Genomic DNA, 25,233 nt, shown 5'->3' with positions numbered 1-25,233 from the left:
ACTTTAGAGCCTTGCATGAAACCTAAGGATAGTGTGTCTCTTCTTCGTGCCATGGGTGTGAGTAGTTGGGAGACAGGGACAGTCACGGTCTTACATAGAAGTAGATGGCTCCCATGTTCCACTACTTTTTTTCAGTGAGTATTGGGTGTCCCAGATTTCCTTTCTTTATCAATCCGGTTGCCAGCCTCAGCCTGTTTGGGTTGTTCTTCTCAAGGTTGCCACCCATCTTTCTGTTCACACAGCTGTTGGCCTGAAGTACTGAGAGCTCAGACCTTGGAGCAGGCCAGGAAATGGAAAGCTTGGAACAGACTAGCAAGGAAACTGAGGGTACACCCCAGGAGTCCACCTGTGTGATGAACACTTTACAAAGCTGATCTAAAATAACTCTGGGCGCTCATTTTTTTTTTTTTTTTGTGGTTGTTTGGTATAATCACCACCTTTGAGGATTACAGAGGATAAAGGGGGTCCCCTTCATGCATACACTCCCACATCGGGGATTCCTCTTAGAAAAACTTAGAGCAGTAGTTCTCAACCAGAGTGAGACAGAATTAGCTGTGTAGGGGAAGCAAAACCTTCTTTCTACCTTCTTAGGGTCTCTGGCCTGAGAATTAAATTGACAGAAGACATTAACAGGAGAAAAGCACACAGATTAATTTCATGTAAATTTTAAGTGATAAGGACATGAGGACCCAAAGATGTGGCAAAGCCTAAATGCTTTTATAATAGGTTGAACAAGAGATACAATTGTGGGAAAGTAACGAAAATATATGGGGAGTCTAAAGGAAGGTAAGAGTTATTTTGACCAGGTCTGTTTGTACAGAATTCTCTCAGCCTCCGTCCCCATCTCTGGTGATAATAATGTTTCTCTCCTCCTGGTGTAGGAGGACATCTTTCACATGGGAAATGTTCTTTTCTGTTTTCAGGAAGAAAAAGGGAGGGGAGGTCAGAGTGACCTTCTGCACCTGTTGTTTTTCAAGTGCTTTTAGTTCCAAATAAGGATTATTACGCCACCATGGCAGATTCTGCCACCCTTTAGCTAGAGCTGGAGCACCCAAGTAGCCATCCTCAAAGATTCTGATTCTGGGGTGGGAGTCCATGCATCAGAATCCTGTAAAGGTCCCAGAGGTTGAGGAGCCCTGGGTCAGAGTCACAGGAAGTGTGGGAGTTTAGCATGACTTCCTGTACCCCATTTAGTGATTACACCAAATTGGCTGTAATGGCCGAGAACTGATTTGCAATGGCTCGGGAATGGGTGAGCAACTGGGGAATGCGAGGCAGATGCTTCCCCAGGAAACACATTCACAGTGTGTGGAGGGGTGTGTGTTTTGATACCAGTCTGGCAACAAGATTAAAGCCCTAAGGCACATCAAAACATCAGACAGGTGTTCTACTTTGCTCTCTTGGCAAGTTCCAAGAACTTGCTTGCTTTGAGTTAGACAAACTGGGAGGTGCATGATCCAGCCTGAAAGCCAGTGGGTCGGACTAGAGACGTGTTTGGAAGGTGTGGCAAACCTGTGTGATTGCCTCACTGCCTTGCCACTCGTGGGGTTTAAAATACAAGTATCAGCCTGCAACTTGCCGATCCTGCAAAGCCAGACTTTCTGAAACACCTTTTTGCCCCACTTGTACTTACAGATCAGGTAGGTAAACGTTACGTAACAGATTCTGTTGATTTTGGCTCCCACTGGTATGGAATTCAAAATGTATCCTCCTGGGGAAAGGATTTCAGAGTGTGCCGATCCCTTTCCTTTTCCCCTCCGTTCCAGGGAGCCCAGGTTCAATGTTTGTAACCTGAACTCTGTAGCAATGTTAGCAGGTCAATTTTTGTGTTTACAACTGGCATTGTCTGTCCTTGACTCTCAGGGGAAGAACTGAGGAAATGAATCTCCCCAGACACCCAGGTTTCTTCCCTGATAAATTGTCAGGGGAAGAGCCTTTGAGTCTTTTACGGCTGGGATGGAGCCTCATTCGCTGTTGTATCCTCAGGGCTTGGCAGAGTGCCTGCCTCAAAGAAGGTACCAGATAAATCTTGGTTAAATAAATGTTTTGTATTAAACACCCACGTATTTATTATGCATTTGGCTCCCAGCTTTGGTGGCTGATTTACATCCTGAGCGCTGTTTCTCTGTATCACCACTTTCCTATTTGAACTGAGAACCACTAATTGGAGTGCGTTGGTGGCACCGACTTTAAAGACTGGCAGGGGATAGTCAGAGGCTGCATCAGATGTCCTGAAGAGGGTATGTTTTTGGCTCCTGCTCTCCAGTTCTGAGCTGTTACCAGCACTTGGTAAATATTAATGAAGGATGAGGCTGGAGCTATACTGAGAGGTTGCTGGGAGTCTGGGACATGGTAAAGGCTTTAACAGTGCTCTCCTGGGACGCCTGGGTGGCTCAGTCAGTTAAGCGGCTGCCTTCAGCTCAGGTCATGATCCCAGTGCTCTGGGATGGAGTCCCGCATCGGGCTCCTTGCTCAGCAGGGAGCCTGCTTCTCCCTCTGCCTGCAGCTCTCCCTGCTTGTACTCTCGCTCACTCTCTCTCGCCTATGCTCTCTCTCTCTAACAAATAAATAAATAAAATCTTTAAAAACAACAACAAAAAAAAAAAACAGTGCTCTCCGGAGAGCAGCCTGACTCTGACCGGGCAGAGACGGAGGCTTCATACTGCCCTAGCAGCCCCACCAGTCCCGTCCACAGCCACTCAGTGTCCGCTATGGGCAGAGTGCCTTTCAGGCATGGGAAGACAGAGGCGACTCAGACACAAATACCGCAGGAGACACAGAGCCTGGGCTCTGGAGTCTTAGCATGTGGCTGTCTGCTTTAAATTTTATGGGCCTCACATTTTTCATCTGCACAGTAGAGATCAAAATAGCACCTACCCCGTAATTTGTGCAGATAAGCAAAAAGCAATGTAGCACAGGGAAGGGGAAGGCAGAGAAACTATCCAATACATTGTGTGTGTTTATAAGTGTCTTACACGGGTAAGAATCAGAGAGCAGGGTGACTGAATTCTGTAATACAATTTGGAGCCAATGAATTTTTTTTTTTTTTTAAAGTAACACAGGGGTGCCTGGGTGGCTCAGTTGGTTAAGTGTCAGCCTCCTGATTTTGGCTCAGGTCATGATCTGAGGGTTGTGAAATCGAGCCCTGAGTGGGGCTCACACTGGGTGTGGAGGCTGCTTAAAATTCTCTCTCCCTCTCCCTTTGCCCCTCCACCCCCCTCTAAAACAAACAAACAAATAAATAGTAACACAATCAAATTGGTGTAGAGAGAAAGGAGGACGGGGTGGGAGTGTGGTGGGGATGAATTTGAAAGATATTTGGATGATACGAATAAAAAAGAATTAGACCTACTGAACGGGAGAAGATATTTGCAAATGACGTATCAGATAAAGGGCTAGTGCCCAAGATCTAAAAAGAACTCATCAAACTCAACACCCAAAAAACAAATAATCTAGTTCAAAAATGGGCAGAAGACATGAACAGACATTTCTCCAAAGAAGACATACAAATGGCCAACAGACACATGAAAAAAATGCTCAACATCACTCATCATCAGGGAAATACAAATCAAAACCACAGTGAGATACCACCTCACACCGGTCAGAATGGCTAAAATTAACAACTCAGGAAACAAGTGTTGGCGAGGATGCGGAGAAAGGGGAACCCTCTTACACTGCTGGTGGGAATGCAAGCTGTACAGCCACTCTGGAAAACTGTGGAGGTTCCTCAAAAAGTTAAAAATAGAACTATCCTACAACCCAGCAATTGCACTACTAGGTATTTATCCAAAGGATAGAAACATAGTGATTCGAAGGGGCACCTGCACCCTGATGTTTATAGCAGCAATGTGCACAATTGCCAAAATATGGAAAGAGCCCAGATCTCCATCGACGGGCAAATGGATAAAAAAGATGTGGCATATATAAACTATGGAATATTACTCAGCCATCAAAAAGGATAGAATCTTACCATTTACATTGATTTGGATGGAACTGGAGGGTATTATGCTGAGCGAAATAAGTCAATCAGAGAAAGACAATTTCATATGGTTTCACTCATATGTGGAATATAAGAAACAGCACAGAGGATCATAGGGGAGGGGAGAGAAAACTGAATGGGAAGAAATCAGGGAGACAAACCATGAGAGACTCTTAACTATAGGAAACAAACTGAGGGTTGCTGGAGGGGAGGTGGGTGGGGGGATGCGGTAACTGGGTGATGGGCATTCAGGAGGGCATGTGATGAGCACTGGATATTATATGCAACTGATGAATAACTGAACTCTACATCTGAAACTAATGATGTACTATATGTTGGCTAATTGAATTTAAATTTAAAAAGAACACATTTAGAAATATAAAATACACTTTCATGTAAGTATTCAATGAGATAGAATATGTAAAATGCAGTGATAAGCCCTTAGCATTTCATAAATCTTTGCTATTAAAAAAAGAATTAGAAAAAGAAAGTGCTCAGACTGAAACCAGACTGTTCACTTTACAAACCATTATATTAAAAAAAATGTCATAGTGGGGCGCCTGGGTAGCTCAGTCGGTTAAGTGTCTGCCTTTAGCTCAGGTCATGATCCCAGGGTCCTGGGATCGAGTTCCGAGTCGGCTCCCCGCTCAGGGGGGAGTCTGCTACTCCCTCTCCCTCTGCCTGCCGCTCTGCCTACTTGTGCTCTCTCTATTTCCGTCAAATAAATAGGTAAAATCTTTTAAAAAAAAATGTCATAGTAAGGGTCTTTTCTGAAGTTAAAGTCTTGAACTCATTAAATACAGCCTGGCTATTATCTGGCCAGATGTCTAAGCCAGCTTCTTGAGTTTTTAGGAAACAGATTACACTTTCCGTAAGCTAGCAGTTGCTTATTATACACATCTTATTTGACTACAATATGATTAGCACCAGAAAGCCCCATGCTCAAAAATATCTCTTCTATATATTTTACCAAATTAATTTGATTAACAAACTTCTCTTTTAAAAATGCAGTAGCTTAAGGAAGTTTTCATAAGAAAACTTAAGGTCCGTGGCTAGAAAGACATAGGGGTGGAGGTGATGGTAGCAAAAAACTGAAGATTAAAAAACGAATTATGTGGGACCCATAAAAAGTTTATATAAATCCTGCACTGAACATGTTCCTATGTTCATAGAATTTGGCGTCTCTTTTAAAACACTCATTTTGGGCCGCTTATCCATTTACCCCAAAGAAGTTGCCCTTTCCCTGGGAACCCTCTTACATTGTTGGTGGGAATGCAAGTTGGTACAGCCACTTTGGAAAACAGTGTGGAGGTTCCTCAAAAATTTAAAAATAGAGCTACCCTATGACCCAGCAATTGCACTCCGGGGTATTTACCCCAAAGACACAGATGTAGTGAAAAGAAGGGCCATATGCACCCCAATGTTCATAGCAGCAATGTCCGCAATAGCCAAACTGTGGAAAGAGCCGAGATGCCCTTCAACAGATGAATGGATAAAGAAGATATGGTCCATATATACAATGGAATATTACTCAGCCATCAGAAAAGACGAATACCCAACTTTTACATCAACATGGATGGGACTGGAGATTATGCTAAGTGAAATAAGTCAAGCAGAGAAAGTCAATTATCATATGGTTTCACTTATTTGTGGAACACAAGGAATAACATGGAGGACATTAGGAGAAGGAAGGGAAAAATGGGGGGGTGGAATTGGAGGGAGAGATGAACCATGAGAGACTATGGACTCTGAGAAACAAACAGGGTTTTAGAGGGGAGGGGGTGGGGGATGGGTTAGCCCGGTGATGGGTATTAAGGAGGGCACGTACTGCATGGAGCACTGGGTGTTATACGAAAACAATGGATCATGGATCACTACATCAAAAACCAATGATGTATTATATGGTGACTAACATAACATAATAAAATTAAAAAAAAAAAAAAAAAAAAGAAGTTGCCCTTTCCCTCTTCTGTGCTCCTCGCTGGCATAATCAACGGAACTATCGCTTTTACTCCCCCTTTCCACTTAGAACTGGGCAGAAAGGGGAGTAAGGGAGCCCCCGTTCTCTCAACAAACTTTTCTTGCGCACTTGACAATGTACGGGATACTGTGTTCAGAAAAATAAAACCCGGCCTCGCCCCTCGAGGGTGCGGTGATGCGGGGGTGGGGGGTGTGGGGTGACAGATACGGACACCAGCAGTTACCAGGCGGGACGACGACGGGCTCTAACTGAAGTTAAGGACCAGTGGGGACACAAAGGGGGAACTGACTGCCTTGATCCGCGCATGTGTGGGAAACGCCTTCACAGGAGAGGCCACTTCGGAAAGTTTCTAGGCGGGGGTCGGGGACTCAAGAGGGAACCGCAGGGGAACCGCAAGCTTTGGGGGCAGCAAAGAAGTTCTCGCGACCGAGGAGAATGAGAGGGGCGTCAGGAGCAAAGTGCGCAGGGGCGAGGCCTCGGGAGGCAACTTTCTTGAGGAGCTTCTGGCTGTAAAAACTGGTCCCGCGGCCCAGCGAACCCACTTCGGGAACCGAGGCTGCTTCGGTAATGCCCCCGGGGGGCTGGGGACCAGTCGGGCTCTTAGGGCCGCAGGGCCGGCGCGCCGGGCGCCCAGGCTGAAGCTGGGGCCGGGAGGGCGGCTGACGCCCCTTCCAGGGCGCCGAGCGCGCGCGGGCCAGACGGGCCCCGGGGGTCGCGGGCGCCGCCGCACCGTGCGGGGCCGGGAGCATCGGGGCGGGCGCGTCCGCGGACCGGCGGGCGGCCGCCAGTGCCGCAGCAGTTGTTCCCGACATGCTCCTCTCGGGGGAGGATTTCAAACCCTAGGCCACAAGCTCGCCTCCCTCGCCCCGGCCGGCCCCAGCAACAGGCGGTGGCGCGCGTATCATTGGCTGGGCGGCGCGTCGGCGTGTGTTGATTGGCCGCCGTGCCTCCCGGCCCTGCTTCGGCCCTCGTCGCCACCTCCATTTTGTCGGTAGAGGCGGAAGGAGGAGGTCGGGTCGGGACGCCGAGGTGGTCAGCAGCTAGCTCATCGGTGCCCGTGGGCTTTGTTCGTTCCGTGCCTCGTCTCTCCCTGGAAGGGGAGGGGGGCTTCGACGCCGAGCAGGAGCCGCCGCCGCCGCCGTCCGAGCTTGAAGTCGGTGAGTGGCGGCGGCGCCGCGGGTGCGGCCATATTGGCGGCCGCGCTCCCCATTGTTGGAAGGAGGCGAGGGGAGGCGAGATCCGGAAACCGGGTCGGGCGCGGGCGGCCGGGGAGCACCCGGGCCCCGGGCCGGGCTCGAGAACGGTGAGCCGCTCGGAAGCCAGGCCCCGTCGGAAGACCCGAACTTTCTGGGCTCGCGCGGTGGATGACTCAAGGGCTGTTAAAACAAGTCTGCAAGGCCCTTACCCTTCCGAAAAGGAGGAGGCTTGTTTGTTTGGTAAACCGACTTCTTGGGATAGTAAATGAAACCTGGAATGTTTAATCCTCACTCAAAGGAGGCAGTTTTTGGTATATTTTAGATGGAAAATCGGCTTAGGTTATGGCCTGTGAAAACTTTTAAGATGCGGAGGAGTCGAGAGTTAGTAACTAAAGGAGACACTTTTCATGACGTAGACGTGTTGGGAGAGGAGGCTTTTTGAAAAAGGATACGTGATGTGTCGCAAGTTTGGGAAATTGGAATAAGATTTTTAAAACGTGGTCTCCTTAGGAAACTCATTTTAAGTGTTTCTTGGCATAGCTGTGAAAACTGTGCTTCCCTGGTTTGAACATTTTGGGGACAAAATCTGTGTGAAACTCTGAAAACTCCCCCGGGAAAAAGGTAACTCGTTGTGGCACTTGCAGACCCCCGTCCCCCAGTTCCCCAGTTCCCGGATCGCAAGGCTGAGAAGAGTTCTTAAATGATGACAGTTACAAGATTATTTTCTGTCTTCGTTCAGGAAGTAGCCATTCTAAACTATTTCTGTAGTAAATATATATAAACGATCACTTTTCCCCGTTTTTTTTTTTTTTTTTTTTTTTTTTTAATTGAAGTAATGAAATAATCTTCACTTTTCTAGCTAGGACTTCTCTCAAACTTGTGTGCTGAGGAGACTCAGATGTTGGCCTCAGCTCCTAGGCTGAACTCAGCAGATCGGCCCATGAAAACTTCTGTATTGAGACAAAGGAAAGGATCCGGCAGAAAGCAACATCTATTATCCTGGGCTTGGCAGCAAGGAAGGGGACAGGTAGTGGAAATCCTGCAATCGGAAAAGCAGACTGAAAGGTATAAAATTCATGTTATGGGGCAAACATCCTAAACTAATTGTTTTTATTTTTAAGGTGATTATTCAAATTTGCAGATAAGCGTTTTAAAGAAGGTAATAAAGGCTGTGCATATAATTGTGAACATACAGTGAAGTTAAAGCAGTTGAATAGTAGTTTTGAGTCTTTTCAAAAACGATTCTGGAGTTACACGTTGGGGCTACAGAACCTTCTTAAAGTTTTGAACTTTTCTTACTGGATTTTTGCTCAGTATTTTACTTCCACTTACTTACAGGTGACAAAGAAGCTGAAGATGGGTGGCGGAGAGAGGTATAACATTCCAGCCCCTCAGTCAAGAAACGTTAGTAAGAACCAGCAACAGCTTAACAGACAGAAGACCAAGGATCAGAATTCCCAAATGAAGATTGTTCATAAGAAAAAAGAAAGAGGACATACTTATACCTCATCAGCAGCTGCACGGCAGGCCATGCAAAATGGGGGGAAGAGCAAAAATTTTTCAAATAATCAAAACTGGAACTCTAGCTTATCAAGTCCTAGCTTACTTTTTAAGTCTCAAACTAATCAGAACTACGCTGGAGCCAAGTTTAGTGAGCCACCATCACCAAGTGTTCTTCCTAAACCACCAAGCCACTGGGTTCCAGTTTCCTTTAATCCTTCTGATAAGGAAATAATGACATTTCAACTTAAAACCTTACTTAAAGTACAGGTATAAAATAAGATAAAATACTGTTTAAATTTAGTTATATTTAAGGGTAGTTGTCCATTGTTCCAGACCAAATTCACTAGGGAATTAATCTGTTTGTAAAACTGCTAATTAATGTAGAAAATAGAGACTTCATCTTAACCTGTTTTACATGTTGTGTGCACTGTGTTGTAATGATAGTATCAGTGCAACTTAAAATTAACTAAATTATTGGTAATTGTACTTGATATTGTGTTCTCAATTGAGTAACTCTTAAATGAAACCTGTCAAGTTTAGATTTGGGGAATGGTAATCAGCTTTTCCTATTTGTTGGGCAAAAATACTAATTTAAGAGTATCATTCATGGATCAGATTTACTTGTTGAAAGCTAGTCAATCTGATTATAAGCATCCAGTTAAAAGACATACAGGGATTGAAAAGTAGTTGAATATTTGACAGTTTAAAGTCCTAGAACCACCCAAACCAGTAATAATGCCAACAACCTGATGCACTGCCAAAAAGAAAATGTGAATTTTTCTTAGAGAATAGTTGCATTTTAGTAAACTGTGTGCTGGTGAATGTGGCAAGGGCACGAGGGGCTATCTAATTTAGAATGAGACCATATACCCCAATGGCCGTTTCCTTTCATGCAGTGGGTATCCGCCAACTAAAGCACCAAAACCATTTGTTACAGAGACAGTATTCGGTGGTCACTGAGTAGCTTTCAAAATACATTTTTGTATTACAGCACTGCATAAGCTATTCTGACAGTGATCTGGTCTCAAATCATTCCCCGCAAAGCTTACTTAAAAGTGGGGAGCTATATAATGTGAAAGTTTTAAGTACCTAGGAAAGAGCCATGTAAATATATGTAATAAACTTGTAGCATATGTAAAGTTTTGTTGGCATTTATCCTACAAAAATAGAATATTTTAGTATGAATTTGCTGAATGTAAGACCATGGACTCTGTTTTTATACTATGGCCTGATTTTAAAGGTCCAAAATAATTTGTTTTTAAAGTTTGCCCTTGTGCTAAAGTGCCAGTGTATGTATAATTGATCTGGTTGTAAACTATATTTCAAAGTAAATCCTAGTGTAATAAGTTTTATATAACTGTAAAGGTTTTAAGCTGCTAAAACACTTCCTATTTTTAAGAGATGTGAAATGCAGTATGGGAGTTTTAATTTTTCTTCCTTAAACCCAAAGATTAACTATTAAAGGGTCCCTCCAACTTTAAAGATTCATTTTGGCTTTCAATAACTTTTGTAATCTATAACGAATATAGTTTAGTGTACGTCAGTATATGTATTTTTCGTTACTAGTCAAAGTGCAACCCAGGGGACCGTTTATGCAAAAGATGTAATTTCTTGCATAATACCTTGTTGATACCATGTTTTACCTAAGTATAACAGCTAACCCAACAGTAAATTACAGATGTGTGTGGGCGAGTCAATTAAAAATTTCTTATTATAACTGCCCTATTCTAATTTGGCAGCTTTTTGACATTTTAAAGCAGAATGGCCAAGTTGTATTTCTCCAAGTAAACTTAGATGAGGTAATAATATTGCTCAAGTCAAATAATGCTATCCTAAAAATTCAAGTTTACATAGTACTTAATGTACACATGTGAATTTCAAGCATGAAATTAAAATAAAATTGCTTCTTCCCCCCCAGTGGCTTATTTGTATTTTATAAAAAACTTATGACTGTCTTATTCTTAGAATGCGCATAATTAACCCAACTGAAAAATGGAAGGACTGTTGGTTTTTATGAGGCAACCAATGTGCCTGATAAAAGATGTTCTATCATGATCCCCCCACCCCCAGCAGGTTTAACAGTAAAAGGCCACAGAATACTTTGGAAACTAAGCTTCTGATTCATTATCAAGTCAAATAAAGCAGGTTTAATTACCTGCCTCTCCCCGCTTTTTCTACATTCTAAGGTGACTGAGGTTTATAGAAAACAAAAGAATTCCTCAAATTGACAAGAACCCTTGATGTTTGTATGTTATATATAAAAGCGTAATTTCCACCAGGGGGCTTTGGGGGGAAAAAAACACCTAACAAGAACCACACCTGCTAAGACTTTCCAAATGAGGGATAGCTTCAACTTGTTCAATAGGTGGTGAACCCCAAGGCAAGGCCATTACATTATCATGCAAACCATAGGAAATAATTTGGAGGAAATCAAAATTTGAGTCTTTTTTCCTGTTCTGTTCCCAGTGTAAGGTCTATGAACAGTGCCAAGGACTGTTAAATTCTTTTCTGTAACTGCACTGGAATTTCACTGGATTTAACAGTTTGCAGCCCATGTGTGTTAGTTTTGGACTGACACAATATATATTAGTTTTTTGGTTTGGGATTGACTCAAGTGATAAAAGTGTTCAGACTTGAGGATGGGAGTACAAAAGGCTTTTAACCATAAAGTTTTCAATAGCTAGGGATAACCTAAAGAAAAGGTCAACCATCAGATCAACATCTCATTCCTTGGAGAGGTACTAATAGTTTTGGTTAGCCTACAGGAATTTCCCAAACTATTGTACTTGTGAGAACCAAAGTTATTAGAGAACCAACTTATCCTCTAAGGTGAAGTCAGCCAAAGCGTGAGTCTTCAGTGTTAGAATTTTAATTTGTCATTATCTTTCTGATGGCAGTGTATAGTATGATGGAATCTGGGTCCATGACCTAGCCTACATTTAATTTCTGGTTAAGTTCTATTCTTCCCAAAAGCAAGCACAACGTGGAAAAAAAACTGAAGGGTTTTGGTTTTCTAGTTTCTTTAATTGCATTCTCATTGGCAATTCTCTGTAAAACAGGAGGGAGAGTACATCTCAAAAGCCTCTTAACACAAATGAGGAAAGCCTACCCAGCCGCAAACATGGAAGGCAGAGCTAAACTAAGGGAAGAAAAACAAAAAACAAAACAAAACAAAAAAAACCAAATTTTTTGGCTCCTAGACCAAGTTTATTTCACTCTAGCATTCAAAGAGATGGGATCTACAAAAAAACTAGACACAAAGGCCTTTTTTTCACTTCTTTACAAACTACTCCTGTCAGTTATCAATGAAAGGAATTTTTACATGCCTTGCTTTTTATTCCAAATAAGAGAGTCCCGACTTCAATAGGGTGAAACAACTGTTAGGGATACATAGAAACAGAATGCAATAAACATAACCAACACTGTTGGAGGAGAGGGGCAGAGGAAAAAAACCCAAGAGAAGGAAACTTTTCTATAGCAACTACCTCCATCTTATAGATGTCAATAGTTGAATGAAAATAGGCTGCTTACTTCATTTATCAATGAAAACGTTTACTCCTAAAAAGCTCTGACCTTCTGGTAGAAATGCCGTTAAGATTATTCCTCAGCTATCACTGTACTGTCTTAAGTCATAGCCTCCCTTTTTCAAAGTATCTCAGGATTTTGTAAACAATATGGCCAAAAAGCAATACAAGGAGATTGAAATTTGGAAAGCCAGGATGGAGAGCCTGAGTCACAATAGCTGTGAGATCTCGTGTTCTATTTATCCTCTTTTTCATCCAGAAAGATTACAAACAAAATACTTTTTGGTATTAAATTTTTCATAAATCTATTAAATCTTCCTTCGCCGTGAACTCTATAGTCCATTATATTACTTTTGTTATAAAAAATTTCCCATTTGATTTAAAAAAAAAAAAAAGGCACAAAACAGTAAAAAGGAACCACCAAATGAAAAAAACCATGAACTCTAACCTGGATCTGCCACTTATTTGCTGTTGATCTTAGGCAGGTTTGAAAAAATTTTTTTAATCAAACGGGGGTAAAAATGCCTCCATTTCGTATCTCCCATAGTTAGGTGTATTCTGCAATATTTTCAACATTTTTAATAAAGGCTTAAACACTTCCGTATTTTTAGATGAATAACTTTACACGAAAAGCTTAAAATATGTGGCAGAAATAGGACAAAAATCAAGTGTGAGTGATGGAAGAGTCAACGTATAGATAAACTTCATATCCTAATAAGGAACTAAGGAATCCAAAACATTTTCGTGATACTATAAAAGTTATTTATTCACTATACACAGAACATGTCCCCTATAAAATGTACATGTAAATCACTAAAAAGTATAATCTGGTGAACATTTTCTCAATTACAGAACATACTAAATCAGTTGGGATAACAGCTCTCTGTCTGCCTCAAAATAATCTAATTATAGCACCCAGAGTCTCCTTTATATCTAATGCAAAGTTAAATACTTATTTTGGGGATTATTTCCTAATATGTGTTTGAGGAGGCAGAGTTAACAATTTAATATAACTCTAGTATATTACAGTCACTGCACAATAAATCAGTTTATTACAGATTAAAACATTTTTTCATTATTTGTATTAATGGGATGCAAACAGAAATACTGGATACTTTTAAATGGCAGATAATCACAAAATTATCTTTGATAGTATTCTGGGTTTTATAATTACATTAAGATATGAATGGTGTAAAACAGTTACGAATATACCTCAAAACAATGAGGCCATACTGTAATGATTCACTAGATTGTGCTCAGTAGACATTAAGTAAGTGAATTTTCTCCCCAATTACCCAGTACAATTTTTGCCCACAGTAAGGGCTCAGTAAATAAATGTTTGCTGAATATACTGACTTAGGACAGAGGTGAGACAAGATGGACCCTCTTAGCTAGATGTCAAGTATTATAACTGGAATTTACCTGGGAAAGAGAACATAAGGAAGATGTAAACTGCACATGGCATACAAGTAAATAAACTTAGATGCCAACAAAGCAAATCATTAAGCAGAAAAACACTGGCACTGGAATAAACAAAGGCAAGATTTGCCAATAGCAAAAATGGAACTGACTTTAAGAGATAACCAAGAAAAAGTTTATATTGGACCATGCCTTTTCTCACCCACTTCAGTTTGAGACAGACCAACAGAGGCACTGTAAGAGACTATGGCTGTCTTCCTTGATATTCAGACATCCTAGTTTCCATTCATTTATTATGGACCTGTTACCCATGAATCAATATAAACCTATTCAGATTTAGGGATTAGTTTCCACAAGTACAAAGTTGAATTTCCTTTTATTTGTCCTAAAATGCTTACTTTCAAACTTGAAGGGACTTCAATTATTCCATGTAGTTTCGATAACATTCTTTTATCTTTTCAGACCAGAGTCAAAATATTCGTACAGTATTCATACTGCAGCACCTTCCACCCACCCTTTGGTCGCTTGAACTGCCCTTCTTTGGTTCTTTTTCCGCTTTCTCAGATCTTTCTTGAAGTGTAGTAAGCAGAACTGTACTGGGTATTCCAGCTGCAGTTTGGTCTTAAATAAAAGAAGGATGTTTGTCAGTTTGGTTTTCTTTATTCTTCTCTGTGGTATACAGGATTTTGTTAGTTGAACTGGATGTAGCAGCTTACTGGGCCAAATTTTCAAGAAAATAGTACAATAGTTCCCAGGTCTTTTCCCCGGGTTGTAAACTTAACAGCTCATACTCTATGTAGCACCTTTCCTTTCTCACTGAAGCATTATCTGTCATTTTTCTTCTTGCTTACTTGGCTTCAAAACAAAACAAAACAAAATGCAGAGATCTTAAGTAAAAATAGAGGTGAAGTGTCAGTCCTCACTTGAGTCTTCATATGATCTACTCTAATATTGACAACAGTGCCAGACACACAGTAGATACTCCATAATTGTGAACTATGCAGCCCAAAATTAAAGCACTGTATAAGGATCCTCATCAAGTATGAGTAGGATCCTAACTATCATGGGTTCAACCATAATTTAGTTCTTTTGAAGCTGTTAGGTATGTCACTTCAGAAGTAACCTATAAAGTTCTCAAGGAAATAGGGTGAGTCATATTAAGTGACATAAATAAAAATGAAGTCATCAGGCCTTCTGTTTCTACACAAAGACTGAGAACAATTTCAATGGGCTATCTCCTCAATCTACTTTCCTCAAATTATAGTCCATTAAAAGAAAAAAATCAGTAAGGACCAGGCCTGGGCTCAAAACTTAGATCTGCCTTTTATAGCCTTTTCTTTGTATCTCAATTTCCTTTTCTGTGATATGGGGTAAACCAAAGTATCTTTCTCCTAGGGTTTTGTGAAAAGTAAATGAGTTAACACATCAAGTTTTAGGACTGTGTCTGGCACATCATAAATACTCAGGAAGTATTAGCTATAATTGTTGTCATTATAAAGTAGCTAGAATGCAAACCATAAAATACCTAAACCAGTTCCCCAAAGTGGTTATCACTTAGTATATTAACTGCTCACTGACATTCAATGCAAAAGTATTTTAAATCAAGCCATAAATATAAGGCCCAATGCATCTTGCTTAGGACAGGAAGAGCAGAATTACTGGTCCATCCAATAATGAAAATATAAATTTACAATTAGCTGACTCAAATTTCATTTTAATACTTATCTTAATACTACCAATAATCTCTATGTTATTTAACCCAAGGGGCTTAATAAGCAATCATGAAACAACTCTGACATTACATAAGGAATTTTTAAGTAGTATATAAAAGATGTACCTTTCTGGCAAGTTCTATCACTTCCAAAGAAAAGTTAGTTGTGCCTAGTGCAACACTGATTAAAAATATTCCTAAATCTACAAAGAATTGTTTCCATTGTTATTTTAGAATCTCATTCAAAACTATAATAATTCCAGTTAATCATTATTTCCTTCATTTTGTTTTTATTATAGCATGTTTGCTTAATTTACAGCAAGCAGAAAATAAGCTGGGTCTTGTTTTGATCCAAACATTGATGTTTTAAAGGTTGTACACAATATTTGTTAAAAAGAACATATAAAAATACCTTTTTAGAAGCTTCTATAAGAAAGAAAATACAAAGTTTAACCCCACAACTTTCCTCTTTGCTAGAACTGCAAACTACTGCTACAGTTTTAAATAGACTTTTTGTTGTTTAAACTATACATCCAGGAAAATCTAAAAAATTAAAGAAACGTGCATATAAATGATTGCATAGCAGAACATGAACATTAACTGCAAACAGTAAAGAAATGAAAGTTAGAAATACTATCAAATATACAAAGGTTCTAGAATCAATCCTTTAAACACATTCCACAAACAGTATTTAAAAACCATCTTTTGTTCTTTACAGGCAAGGCCTACTAAAACCAAAATGGAAAAAAAGTAATCCTCTAAAAGGAATCGTTTCCCCACAATATTTCTTACTTATACCTGCAAGCAAGCAATCTAAAAATTTTAAAGATGCTAGCTTTTATTCTGAAATGAGATTGGACGTTTCCCTTTTATTGCTCCCCCCAAACGATCTCTCAGAGAAATGCTAGGAATTATAAATGGTTAGGGTCTTGTTTTCTTTTTTTAGTCAGGTACTGCCAGGTACTATACATTGATAATCAAACTCAGAGATGTGACTCTTAATTAATCTTTTTCCAAAATATTTTAAATTTCATGGCACCACAGAATCACCTAGAATGGGAGTGTTCTCTTTCAACTTGCCTCACGTGAAATAAGCTGAGGTGTGAAGAACAAGCCTCCTTCATAAAGCGGTAGGCAAATTTTGATACAAATGCACAGACCGAGTGCTACAAGCATCAAAATTCGGTTCTTTTACACTATGCATATGCATAAACAAAATCTACTTGGAAACAATTTACTTGCTGCTTTTTAACAGCAGTAAGAAAACTAAGCAATATGACAACCAACAATGCTCCTTAAAGTTGAGAGTAACTACATGAGAGCATTTTTTTCCCCCTTAAAATTATTTCTGCCATCATTGACCTGCTCAAATTTTAAGGTGAGTTCTTCTGATGGTTATATGTTCCAAATCTTCAAAGAAACCAGAAAAAAGCAGTGAAGGCTCCATGTTTCAGTCAAAAACTCAATCTTCCCCCAAATCCTACTTAACCCAGTTGGCATCATTCCCCAAGACAGTGGGGTTAACAAAAGAACTATTCCACGCTCTGTTATAAATTAACTATTATCACGGGCCTAGACATCTTAACAAGACAAAAAGGTCCACCCTGAACCTAAATGTGTCTGATCAGTCAGTGTTGTACTGTGGCTACAACTTCACTTTTGTATCATTCTATCTTATTAGCAAGCTACATTTCTAGTTAACAGTTCTACCAAATATGGATATGAAAGTTTATTTTTAATAAGACAATGTTGCAAATTATGGTCAACCAACATCTTTTCACCAATACTTCAAGCATAAAAAATGAGAATCTTTACAAAAATATACAGAGACACCACAAATTGGTAGCTGCCCATAACATTAAACAAACTGGACTCTTAAGAGTGGCTTCTCAACAGCATATCATTTTAATTATAACCATTTGCCTGGTACAGGGAAAACTGACAAGTGTTTTTTAAGCATCATTGCAACATTGTATTCCTGATAATTTAAGTAAACCAAACTATGAGTAAATGAATGATACATGCCTAAAAATATCAAGGTTTATACTATCAGTGGCCACTGGACTTAGGACTAGTCCAAGACCTTGATCTAGATTTTGACCTAGACCTAGATTGTGATCTTGACTGAGATTTGGATCTAGGTGGTTCTTTTTTCCTTGATTCCTTTTCATATCTTGAGCCAGACTTATAATGTGTTTTGGAATCTGTTTTAGAGGTGCCTCTAGTTTTGGTGTGAGATGCAGACCTAGAACGTGATTTAGCCTTCATTTCTTTCTTGGGCTGGGACTTGGACCGTGATCTTGAATTGGATTTAGATCTTGAAAAAGATCGATTTCGGTGTTTGAATCTTTCAAAACAGAGGAGAAATACAATTAGAGTAAAAATTAGATTCTATATTAATCAAATTTGTTATTTTTAGAGCAAAAGTTCACTCTGAAATTGAAAAACGTATAAGTCTTTTTCAAAGCAAAGTTATTTACCTATCATTGTCGGAATGGCTTCTGCTACGCCGTGGTCTTCCAGCCGGTCTACTGCTAAAAAGTACATCAGAAAGAGCAAACAGTGACAAATGTCTATGTACAGTCTTCTAAAGTTTCTAATTAAAAAAAGTGAGCCATAATGCTTTTTAAATGAAGCACTAAAATATTTTTAGTTTCAATGAAGCATACAACGTATGTAATTAAAGTGTACAAAAAGATAAAAAAAAATTAAAAGCTAACAAACATAAATCTTTTCTGACAGATTACTGTACTACACATCACACTTACTTTCTAGGACTATAAGATCTTCTATAGTTGTAATCGAAGGACCGGCTTCTTGATCTTCTTCTTTCATAACTCCGGCTTCTAGAACGTCTGTATCTGTCATAATCATCATAGCGTGAAGAGCTGTATACATTCCTCCCTTCCTTGGCTTTCATTTGATTTGGAGCTAATGAAATACATAGAACAGAAATATTTAGAAACATTAAAACCTATTATTTTAAGTCTTCAAATTATAGGAAAAATTTCTGTATTCTCTTCCCTTATACCCCCAAATTGTGTCAAGGTGACTAAATCTTGGAAAAGGTATTTGTTTTTGAGGATGTCTATCAGAATACCGTTTTATGTTAAAAATGATACTCTCAATTATCTTCCCAAATATTTCTTTCAGAGACCTTTTCACCATCTAGCTTGTTGTCCAAAAATAAGCCAACTACTTCAACATTAAGAAAATTCACCACATTAAAATTTCTAAATTAAAAGATGAATGAACCATATGCTAACTTGGAATTATTCTGCTTGGTTTTCATTTTTTAGGAACACAATTAACAATGACAAAACACTTACTGGTAGCCTACGAACAATGTTTTAGTATCAAAATGCAGTGATATGTGGTTATACGGGTCTGAGAGATCACAACAAAAGTGGCAAAGAGCACTTATTGGATGCCTTAGACATACCAGCATCCCTGGACAGTCCTCAATTCCTGTTATCTCATTCGATTCTATGAAGCAGATACTGGAAGTGTGTGTGTTTATATAAATACCACAGCAAATATCCAAGAACCCATCACCCAACCCAAGAACCAGAGAATTACTGGTAGCTAGTGTCTACCTCTATGCTCCTCCTCTCTTCAGCGGCTATTTTCACCTCTACCTTTTAGTATCTTGCCCAAGGTAACAAAATGGTTGAGCCCAAATTCAAACCCAGGTCTACCTGACTCCAAGGCTTGTACTCCTGCCTCATTAGCGGCTAACACCTGGTGCTTGCCTGCATAATAAAAACCACAGACTAATATAAAACCGATTCTAGGTTTCACCCATAATCCTTCTCAGTTTAATTCTATCTGTTCATTTCCACAGCCAAGCACCCAAATACCCAATTATACCTTGAAGATCTCTGTATGAAAAGAAATGGCTGAAAAGACCCAATACTTTCCAAATTATTTCCCTTTTCATTTCACCCCCAGTATATTAAACATGTCACAGCAGATAGTATCGATCCACTTTCCTAAAAAGTCCAACACATTTCAGGCATTCTAATCTTCACGTTCTACGCTTTTGCAAAGCATGTGAGATACTCTTATCTCTTCAAAAACTCTTTTTAGATTTTGGACAGACAAATTGCAAATACTTCCAAAAAGAGGTTATCAAAGCACTGTTTAAAAATGACATATTATACATATACATATATTAAGCATAAGGGTACTTACTCTTCCGATCCCCCTGTGCAAACTGTATTTCAATTTGGCGTCCACAAATCCATTTTCTGTCCAAATTATGTAAAGCGTCTTCGGCATCACGGACATCCTCAAATGTGCTAAATGTTAAGGGGCTTGGGAAGTTTTGCATACTTTGATAATGAATGAACATTCAGTTGGTAAGTCTGGAACAATTCACAATCTCTCAGTATTATTCTAGAAAATCATCCAGACCTCACTTACTTAGGTTGGTTGATTCAGCTATAGACACTTCACAGCATTAAATCACTTGTGATTTCCTCAGCATACATTTGAAAACACATGTGATTACATATTATAAAGTTATTAAAATAACATCTGTTATAGCTGAACTACCAAGTAATCCTATCAAAAAATTTTCCTGAGTTTTAAGTTTTACAAAACAAAAAAGAAAAACAAATGTCAGTTCTATGTTGTATACTAAAACAAAAATTTCTTAAAATAAAACCAAAACTGTTTCTCATATTTTTGTTTCAAAGGAAAAAAAGAAAATGCCAATAGTTCTTGTGTAAGCAAGCAGAATATACCTTACCTTACAAGAGATAAAGCATTAACTTCAAATTTTATTTTGCTGTTTTTCTCTGATATATCTAACACTTTTATTTTATGTAGTTGTCTTCCTTTTACCATACAGGAAAGACTGGTATGCTATCCACTTGAGGATATCAAGACAGAATCAAGCAATAAATACTGAAGATATCACTATACCAAAAGCGTATTACACCCATGCACAGACTATAAAAGCATGCGGTCAAGAAATAACAGACCATTTCTAAATATTCCTGGACTGGAAAGCCCTATCCTAATACTAAACATTCAGCTCCCTGCAAAGTGGGTCTGGGACTGGTTTTCAACTTGAGAATTTCAAGATAACATTTATAAACCTGACACAGGAACTGCTGGTACTGGTTTTTGATTGGAGAGGCTGTTGCCTTGCCTGCCCTCTTCCTTCATGGTCAGCATAATACTATGAGAACTCTTGGCTTTACAAAATTACTCTGCCCAAATTTAGCTCCTTCCCTAAACTCACCATTCTGATGGAAGCCAAGCAAATATTCAGAGCAGTGTTTGATATAAAAGCTTTGGAAAGGGAACTGGGTTAAGTCTGGGTGTAGATTTTCATTCTATCCTATAAATCACTCTTCTAACTTGTCCATTTATATTTCTCAAATTTGAGAGACAAGAGTGCCAATCTTGAGCTGATTAAACACCACCCCTGAAGAGACACACTCCCTTTAAGACTGATACTACTGTTTATTCCAGATATTAAAAGGTCTGCCTCACCAGATTTCCTATTTTTTGTTTTGAAAAGAATTACGGACCACAGCAAGCTCCTAGCTCTCTCTTCCTGAAGCTATTATGTGTTATGTTAATGAAAGACAGGTTTCCCCAAGTCCTAAATCATGGGGCTTTCAACATGAAAAGGCAAAGGTTGATAGGGAGTTTAGAACCTTGAGTGCTATAAACCGAATACCCCTCAAGGTTAATGTAGTTGGGCTCTAAAATATTAAAGAAAAAGTTCACTTAATGGGTATACTACTTACTATGCCAAGAGGCAAAATATAATTTACTTTTTAGAGGATTAAAACTAAAAGGTATAAAAACTATTGAGATTAACTCATTCTCTGGATCTACCCTCAAAAACAGAATCCTGGGCTGGATGAACCATGGCAAAGTTCTATACATGTCAAGAGAAGGCTAATTGGGAACAGAGTCAAATATCACTCAGATGCTAGTTATGGAGAAATTTGTACTCGGGATCTTTGCAAAATCCTGAGACCTACTTCTTTTTAACTATTTTAAGACCATAGAAAGACTATATATATATAAGAAGTATAGATCGCCTTTAGATGACGACTCTCTTCTGGCCCAACTATCACATACTCTTGAGTCAAACTACTGTTGATCTTGATTCCCAGGCCACCCCAAACCAGTAAAATCAGGTCAACATTGTAAGCCAGAAAGCATCGCTTTTTTTTTTTTTTTTTTAAACCAAGCCATCTATTGCTCTTATCCTCTCTGTAACAGAGCTTTGCAACCAATTCCCCCAACTGTCCTTGATAACTAGCTTTGCTGAAGTAGCAGCTTTCAACATTCTCCCTAAGTCTCACTAGGACCCCTGCTAAGTTTCAAGAGACCCACTGAATTTAAGCAGTAACAATTTTTCCAAGGCCGACGCCAACAGCCCAAACCTTTGCTGTCTCACTGAAGATGTCACCTCAAACTCTGGGTCAGGAAATGACTTCCCGTAGATCCTGATTAGGTACCCATACAAGGGATAAGGCCTTCTGCAATCCACTCAGGGCTAACTAATGGTATGTGCTAAAGCAGTGCAGGACCAGCAGGCTTCAGAGAGCTAAGTTTAGAAGTCTGGAGTATGTGTGTGGCCACCCCCCCACAGCCACTTTAAAATCTATAAACAGGTAGTATCTCCAGTGGATTTGACCTTACAAGACCACCAGAGTTGTTTCTAAGTAGTTCCCAGTGCTAGCACCTGTCCCCCCTTTAAGCAAGGCTCTGTGGAGTCAGCTTGACCCCAGAACCTCATGCTACTCCAAAGAGCACTGCCTATTACCTATGGGATCTGACCATCTGGTCCAAAACAGAAATATGCTGAGTTTAAGCTTAACAACATTATATCCTGGTACACTTTAACTTGACAAGCTAAGAGAGAGTGCATTTATACAAGACCACAATCACAACATCAAAGGCCCACATAAATTAAGTTACAGGTTTTGTCACTAGACCAAACCAGAATAGTTTTGAAAATTAACTGCTTACAAAACATTAAAAAAAAAAAAGGAAAATAGTTATTCTGTAGGATACATCAGGTATGACTCCTTTAATCTTGGCCATCATTCAACTTCATCTTGACCTTTAACTCTTTAAGTGCTTGTCAGAAGGACTTGTCATGAGATGCTTGGCCAAATATGACAGATGGCTTTATCTTTAACTTTGAAAAACAACCTTTTCCCCCTTTTGTAGATAAAGCGAGGCTTTGTCTCCCATTAGGCTTGTCCTTCTTCCAGCTTTTCTTTATTTTTTCTTTTCCCAAACTCTCCCTTCTCTTCAAGCCTGATCCTTAAGAGGTCTTTGGCTTGTCTACTTGCCTTAAGTGTTGAACTCTACTCTAAAGGTTCTTTCATGCTTTCTCTTTGGGGTCGCCATAACTGTACAGCTTTACATTCTCTGAGGTAACAACAGAGGACAGCAAATTAGGGGACAATATTAAAGAAGTTTACCTCATTGTTATACAATTTGTTTTTGATCAAGTGATTCAAATTAACAGACAATACCAAACTTTAATTGCTAAGCACAAGAACATATCAACTTTTAATTTGACTTACATTAAAAGTGGTAGCAACCAGAGTGTATTCAAATTTAAATCACATTTTATAATCAATTGATTTGAGTTTCAGCAGCATGAATGGGAATTTAAATATTTTACTATTTTTGGATTAACTTTAAGAAATAGTTAAGAGCAATGTGTGAGTCAGAATTAATTTTCAAAAATTTGAAGACATTAAACATTTATTAGAGGACAAAAGTAAACTACTTTTTAGATGTTACCTCTTACATAAACTTGAATTTCAAACTTCAACACCCCTCACTAATCAGCCATCTGAAGAAAGGATATTGAACATAAGCAAATCCTCTTGGACGGCGCGTGTAGAAATCAAGTGGAACATACACATCAACTATAGGACCATAACGACCAAATTCTCTTCGTAAATCTTCGGACCTAAAACATCATAAAAAGACCCCCAATTTTTATGTTCACTTCTTTTAAAATAATTTCTTTGTAAGAAATAGGTATCTTTCTGTAATCTATCAATTAATGAAAGGGACTGTGTATCCCCACGTGACCTGAAACAGACAAGCTTTCTAAATCTCAACATCAAGACCCAACTGTAAGAACATACGAAAAATATGCCGGCAATCTATCTTTTTGAAAAAGGAATGCTAAGATCCAAGATTTTTGGGAGATAATGCAGTTTGTAATAAAAATCTATTACTATTTTACATTAACAACAGGAAAAGACATCTAAGGAAACTTGGTCATAAATTTATCTATTGTTTCTAACCACACCTTTAATTTTTCATAAAAGGCATGGTATCATTAGGTTCCATATAATAAGTATTACTAATGTTTTGCTTTTATAGTATCAAACCAAGATTAGTACTCTGAAAAATACCTAGCACTTTCATCCTAAAATTTTAGCGACAGGGTTAGACACTTAGTAGGAGGTAGATAAAGGTTTGAAAAATAGAAGTCACAAATATATGTAACTCCTTAAATAATAAAGTCAAAATGACAAGGGAAAAATTTTCTAGATGTTTACTTTCCTACTTATAGTTAGGACGGAAAAATGTAAATAACACAAGGCTACAAAAATAAATTTGACTTTTGGGGGGTTAGAGTGATTGTGAAACGTAACGTCTCTCCTAGTGATACGATCTCTTCCAAAAAATTCTGACGGCAACTACAAGCAATTAAGGCAATTGGTGAGAACAAAGGCAGGTCTGGATTAATCAATTTAGCTTATCAACATCCAAATGGTAGAGAATTCCTAAACCTCACTTCTGAAAGGGTGACCAGTTATTTCCGGGAAATGGGAAGAACTAGTTCGCACCGTCTAACTGGAATAATCTTATCTTTCAATTTTCGACATTCCCTCTCTCCAAACATCTCCAACATTTTATTTTTTTATTATTTAGTTGACAGAGACACAGCGAGAGAGGGAACACAAACAGGGGGAGAGGGAGAAGCAGGCCTCCCGCTTAGCAGGGAGCCCAATGCGGGGCTCGATCCCAGGACTCTGGGATCATGACCTGAGCCGAAGGCAGACGCTTAACGACTGAGCCACCCAGGGCCCCAAACATCTCCCAACATTTTAAAAATCAGAACTAACACGACAAAAAAAGGGTTGCGAATGTTTTGCCATACATGCCCCTCCCCCGATCCCGTTATTTCCCCCAAATTTTTTAACTACCAAAACCAAAAAAAATCTCGGGGCCGAGGGGGCGTGTACCCCAAAGAACGTGAACTTCAAATCAATGGGGAGCGGATGTTCGGCCGCGGCGGGGGCTGGACTTGCCGAGAGGAAGCGGGGAGGAAGGGGCTCCGAAGTGCGGAGGGGGAGGGGGGCCGAAACCCCGCCACGCGGCCCGCGTTTCCCCGCGGCGGCCTGAGAGGACCAGGGGAGCCGCCCTCGCTCCCACGCGGCGGTTGAGCCGGCGGCGCGGCCTAGCTGGGGCCCGAAAGCCCGCGCGGGACCCGCCATCTTCGCCTTCCCCTCCCCCGGCCCAGCGCGCCGCCGCCGCCGCCGCCGCCGCACGGGTCCTCCCCAAGCGCTTGCGGCCTCCCCGGGTAGGCCTGGAGTCCCTCCTCTGTACACACCTGGTGTCGTCGGCCACGTTCCTTACGAACAGAGATGTGTTGGGGGGGCGCAGGTAGCGGGACATGACGGCGACGTGAGTCTCGGCAGGAGTACTAACGGGCTCAGTAAACCGTCCGCGGATCCGGCGGCGGATCCTCAGACACTCAACCAGCGGGCTCCGCTACGAAACCGCCTCTTCTCGCGAGACTTCACTCCCGCCTCCACCCCCCCTCCTACCTGGGCTCAACGCCGGGACCGGCAACGGTTATTTCCCGCGAGATTACCGGGCGTGCGCCTGCGCAGGCGGGCTGCTGGGCT

At 40.1% G+C, this 25,233-nt stretch overlaps 2 protein-coding genes and 1 long non-coding RNA gene across 12 annotated transcripts; 2 read left to right on the top strand and 1 right to left on the bottom strand.

Annotated features, from left to right (window-relative positions):
• The first annotated feature begins 1,489 nt into the window (after positions 1–1,489).
• On the top strand, positions 1,490–2,606 carry LOC144381784 (uncharacterized). Its single transcript, XR_013447604.1, has 2 exons — positions 1,490–1,640; positions 1,864–2,606. It is a non-coding gene; the product is annotated as an uncharacterized LOC144381784 (long non-coding RNA).
• Positions 2,607–6,263: 3,657 nt separating this feature from the next.
• On the top strand, positions 6,264–10,576 carry PNRC2 (proline rich nuclear receptor coactivator 2). 3 transcript variants are annotated; one of them, XM_036089017.2, is made up of 3 exons: positions 6,264–6,524; positions 8,016–8,221; positions 8,495–10,576. In XM_036089017.2, the coding sequence occupies exon 3, from the start codon at positions 8,513–8,515 to the stop codon at positions 8,930–8,932; it is 420 nt and encodes a 139-aa protein (XP_035944910.1). In that variant the 5' UTR covers positions 6,264–6,524; positions 8,016–8,221; positions 8,495–8,512; the 3' UTR covers positions 8,933–10,576. The 3 variants fall into 3 exon arrangements, with proteins under 3 accessions (XP_035944910.1, XP_077929766.1, XP_035944909.1); XM_078073640.1 differs by lacking the exon at positions 6,264–6,524 and adding an exon at positions 6,930–7,117 and having other exon boundaries at positions 8,020–8,221; XM_036089016.2 differs by lacking the exon at positions 6,264–6,524 and adding an exon at positions 6,930–7,117.
• A 1,268-nt stretch (positions 10,577–11,844) lies between these two features.
• Positions 11,845–25,145, bottom strand: SRSF10 (serine and arginine rich splicing factor 10). 8 transcript variants are annotated; one of them, XM_036089015.2, is made up of 7 exons: positions 24,936–25,142; positions 23,172–23,276; positions 19,508–19,611; positions 18,082–18,244; positions 17,794–17,847; positions 17,559–17,660; positions 12,923–14,223 (listed from the first exon to the last, which is right to left on the bottom strand). In XM_036089015.2, exons 1-7 carry the CDS (start codon positions 24,998–25,000, stop codon positions 14,163–14,165), a joined length of 654 nt encoding a protein of 217 aa, XP_035944908.2. In that variant the 5' UTR covers positions 25,001–25,142; the 3' UTR covers positions 12,923–14,162. The 8 variants fall into 8 exon arrangements, with proteins under 8 accessions (XP_077929764.1, XP_035944903.2, XP_035944905.2 ...); XM_078073638.1 differs by lacking the exon at positions 17,559–17,660 and having other exon boundaries at positions 11,845–14,457; positions 17,794–17,844; positions 24,936–25,145; XM_036089010.2 differs by having other exon boundaries at positions 11,845–17,660; positions 17,794–17,844; positions 24,936–25,144.
• Between the last annotated feature and the right edge of the window lie 88 nt (positions 25,146–25,233).

The sequence above is a fragment of the Halichoerus grypus genome, chromosome 5 (genome assembly GCF_964656455.1).
Source record: "Halichoerus grypus chromosome 5, mHalGry1.hap1.1, whole genome shotgun sequence".
Classification (NCBI taxonomy): Eukaryota; Metazoa; Chordata; class Mammalia; order Carnivora; family Phocidae; genus Halichoerus; species Halichoerus grypus.
The sequence above is the reverse complement of the archived record's forward strand: the minus strand, read 5'-3'. Positions and strand labels throughout refer to the sequence as shown.

What these genes read in the sequence shown, in the direction of transcription:
- PNRC2 (XM_036089017.2), top strand. Translation starts at nt 8,513, where the DNA reads ATGGGTGGCGGAGAGAGGTATAACATTCCAGCCCCTCAGTCAAGAAAC.
- SRSF10 (XM_036089009.2), bottom strand. Translation starts at nt 25,000, where the DNA reads ATGTCCCGCTACCTGCGCCCCCCCAACACATCTCTGTTCGTAAGGAAC. An exon ending in AGAGGATTTGCTTATGTTCA is followed by an intron (nt 19,612 to 23,171) that starts ATATCCTTTCTT and finishes AACATTTAGCAC; the next exon opens with ATTTGAGGATGTCCGTGATG. An exon ending in AGATCTTATAGTCCTAGAAA is followed by an intron (nt 17,848 to 18,081) that starts GTAAGTGTGATG and finishes TGTACTTTTTAG; the next exon opens with CAGTAGACCGGCTGGAAGAC.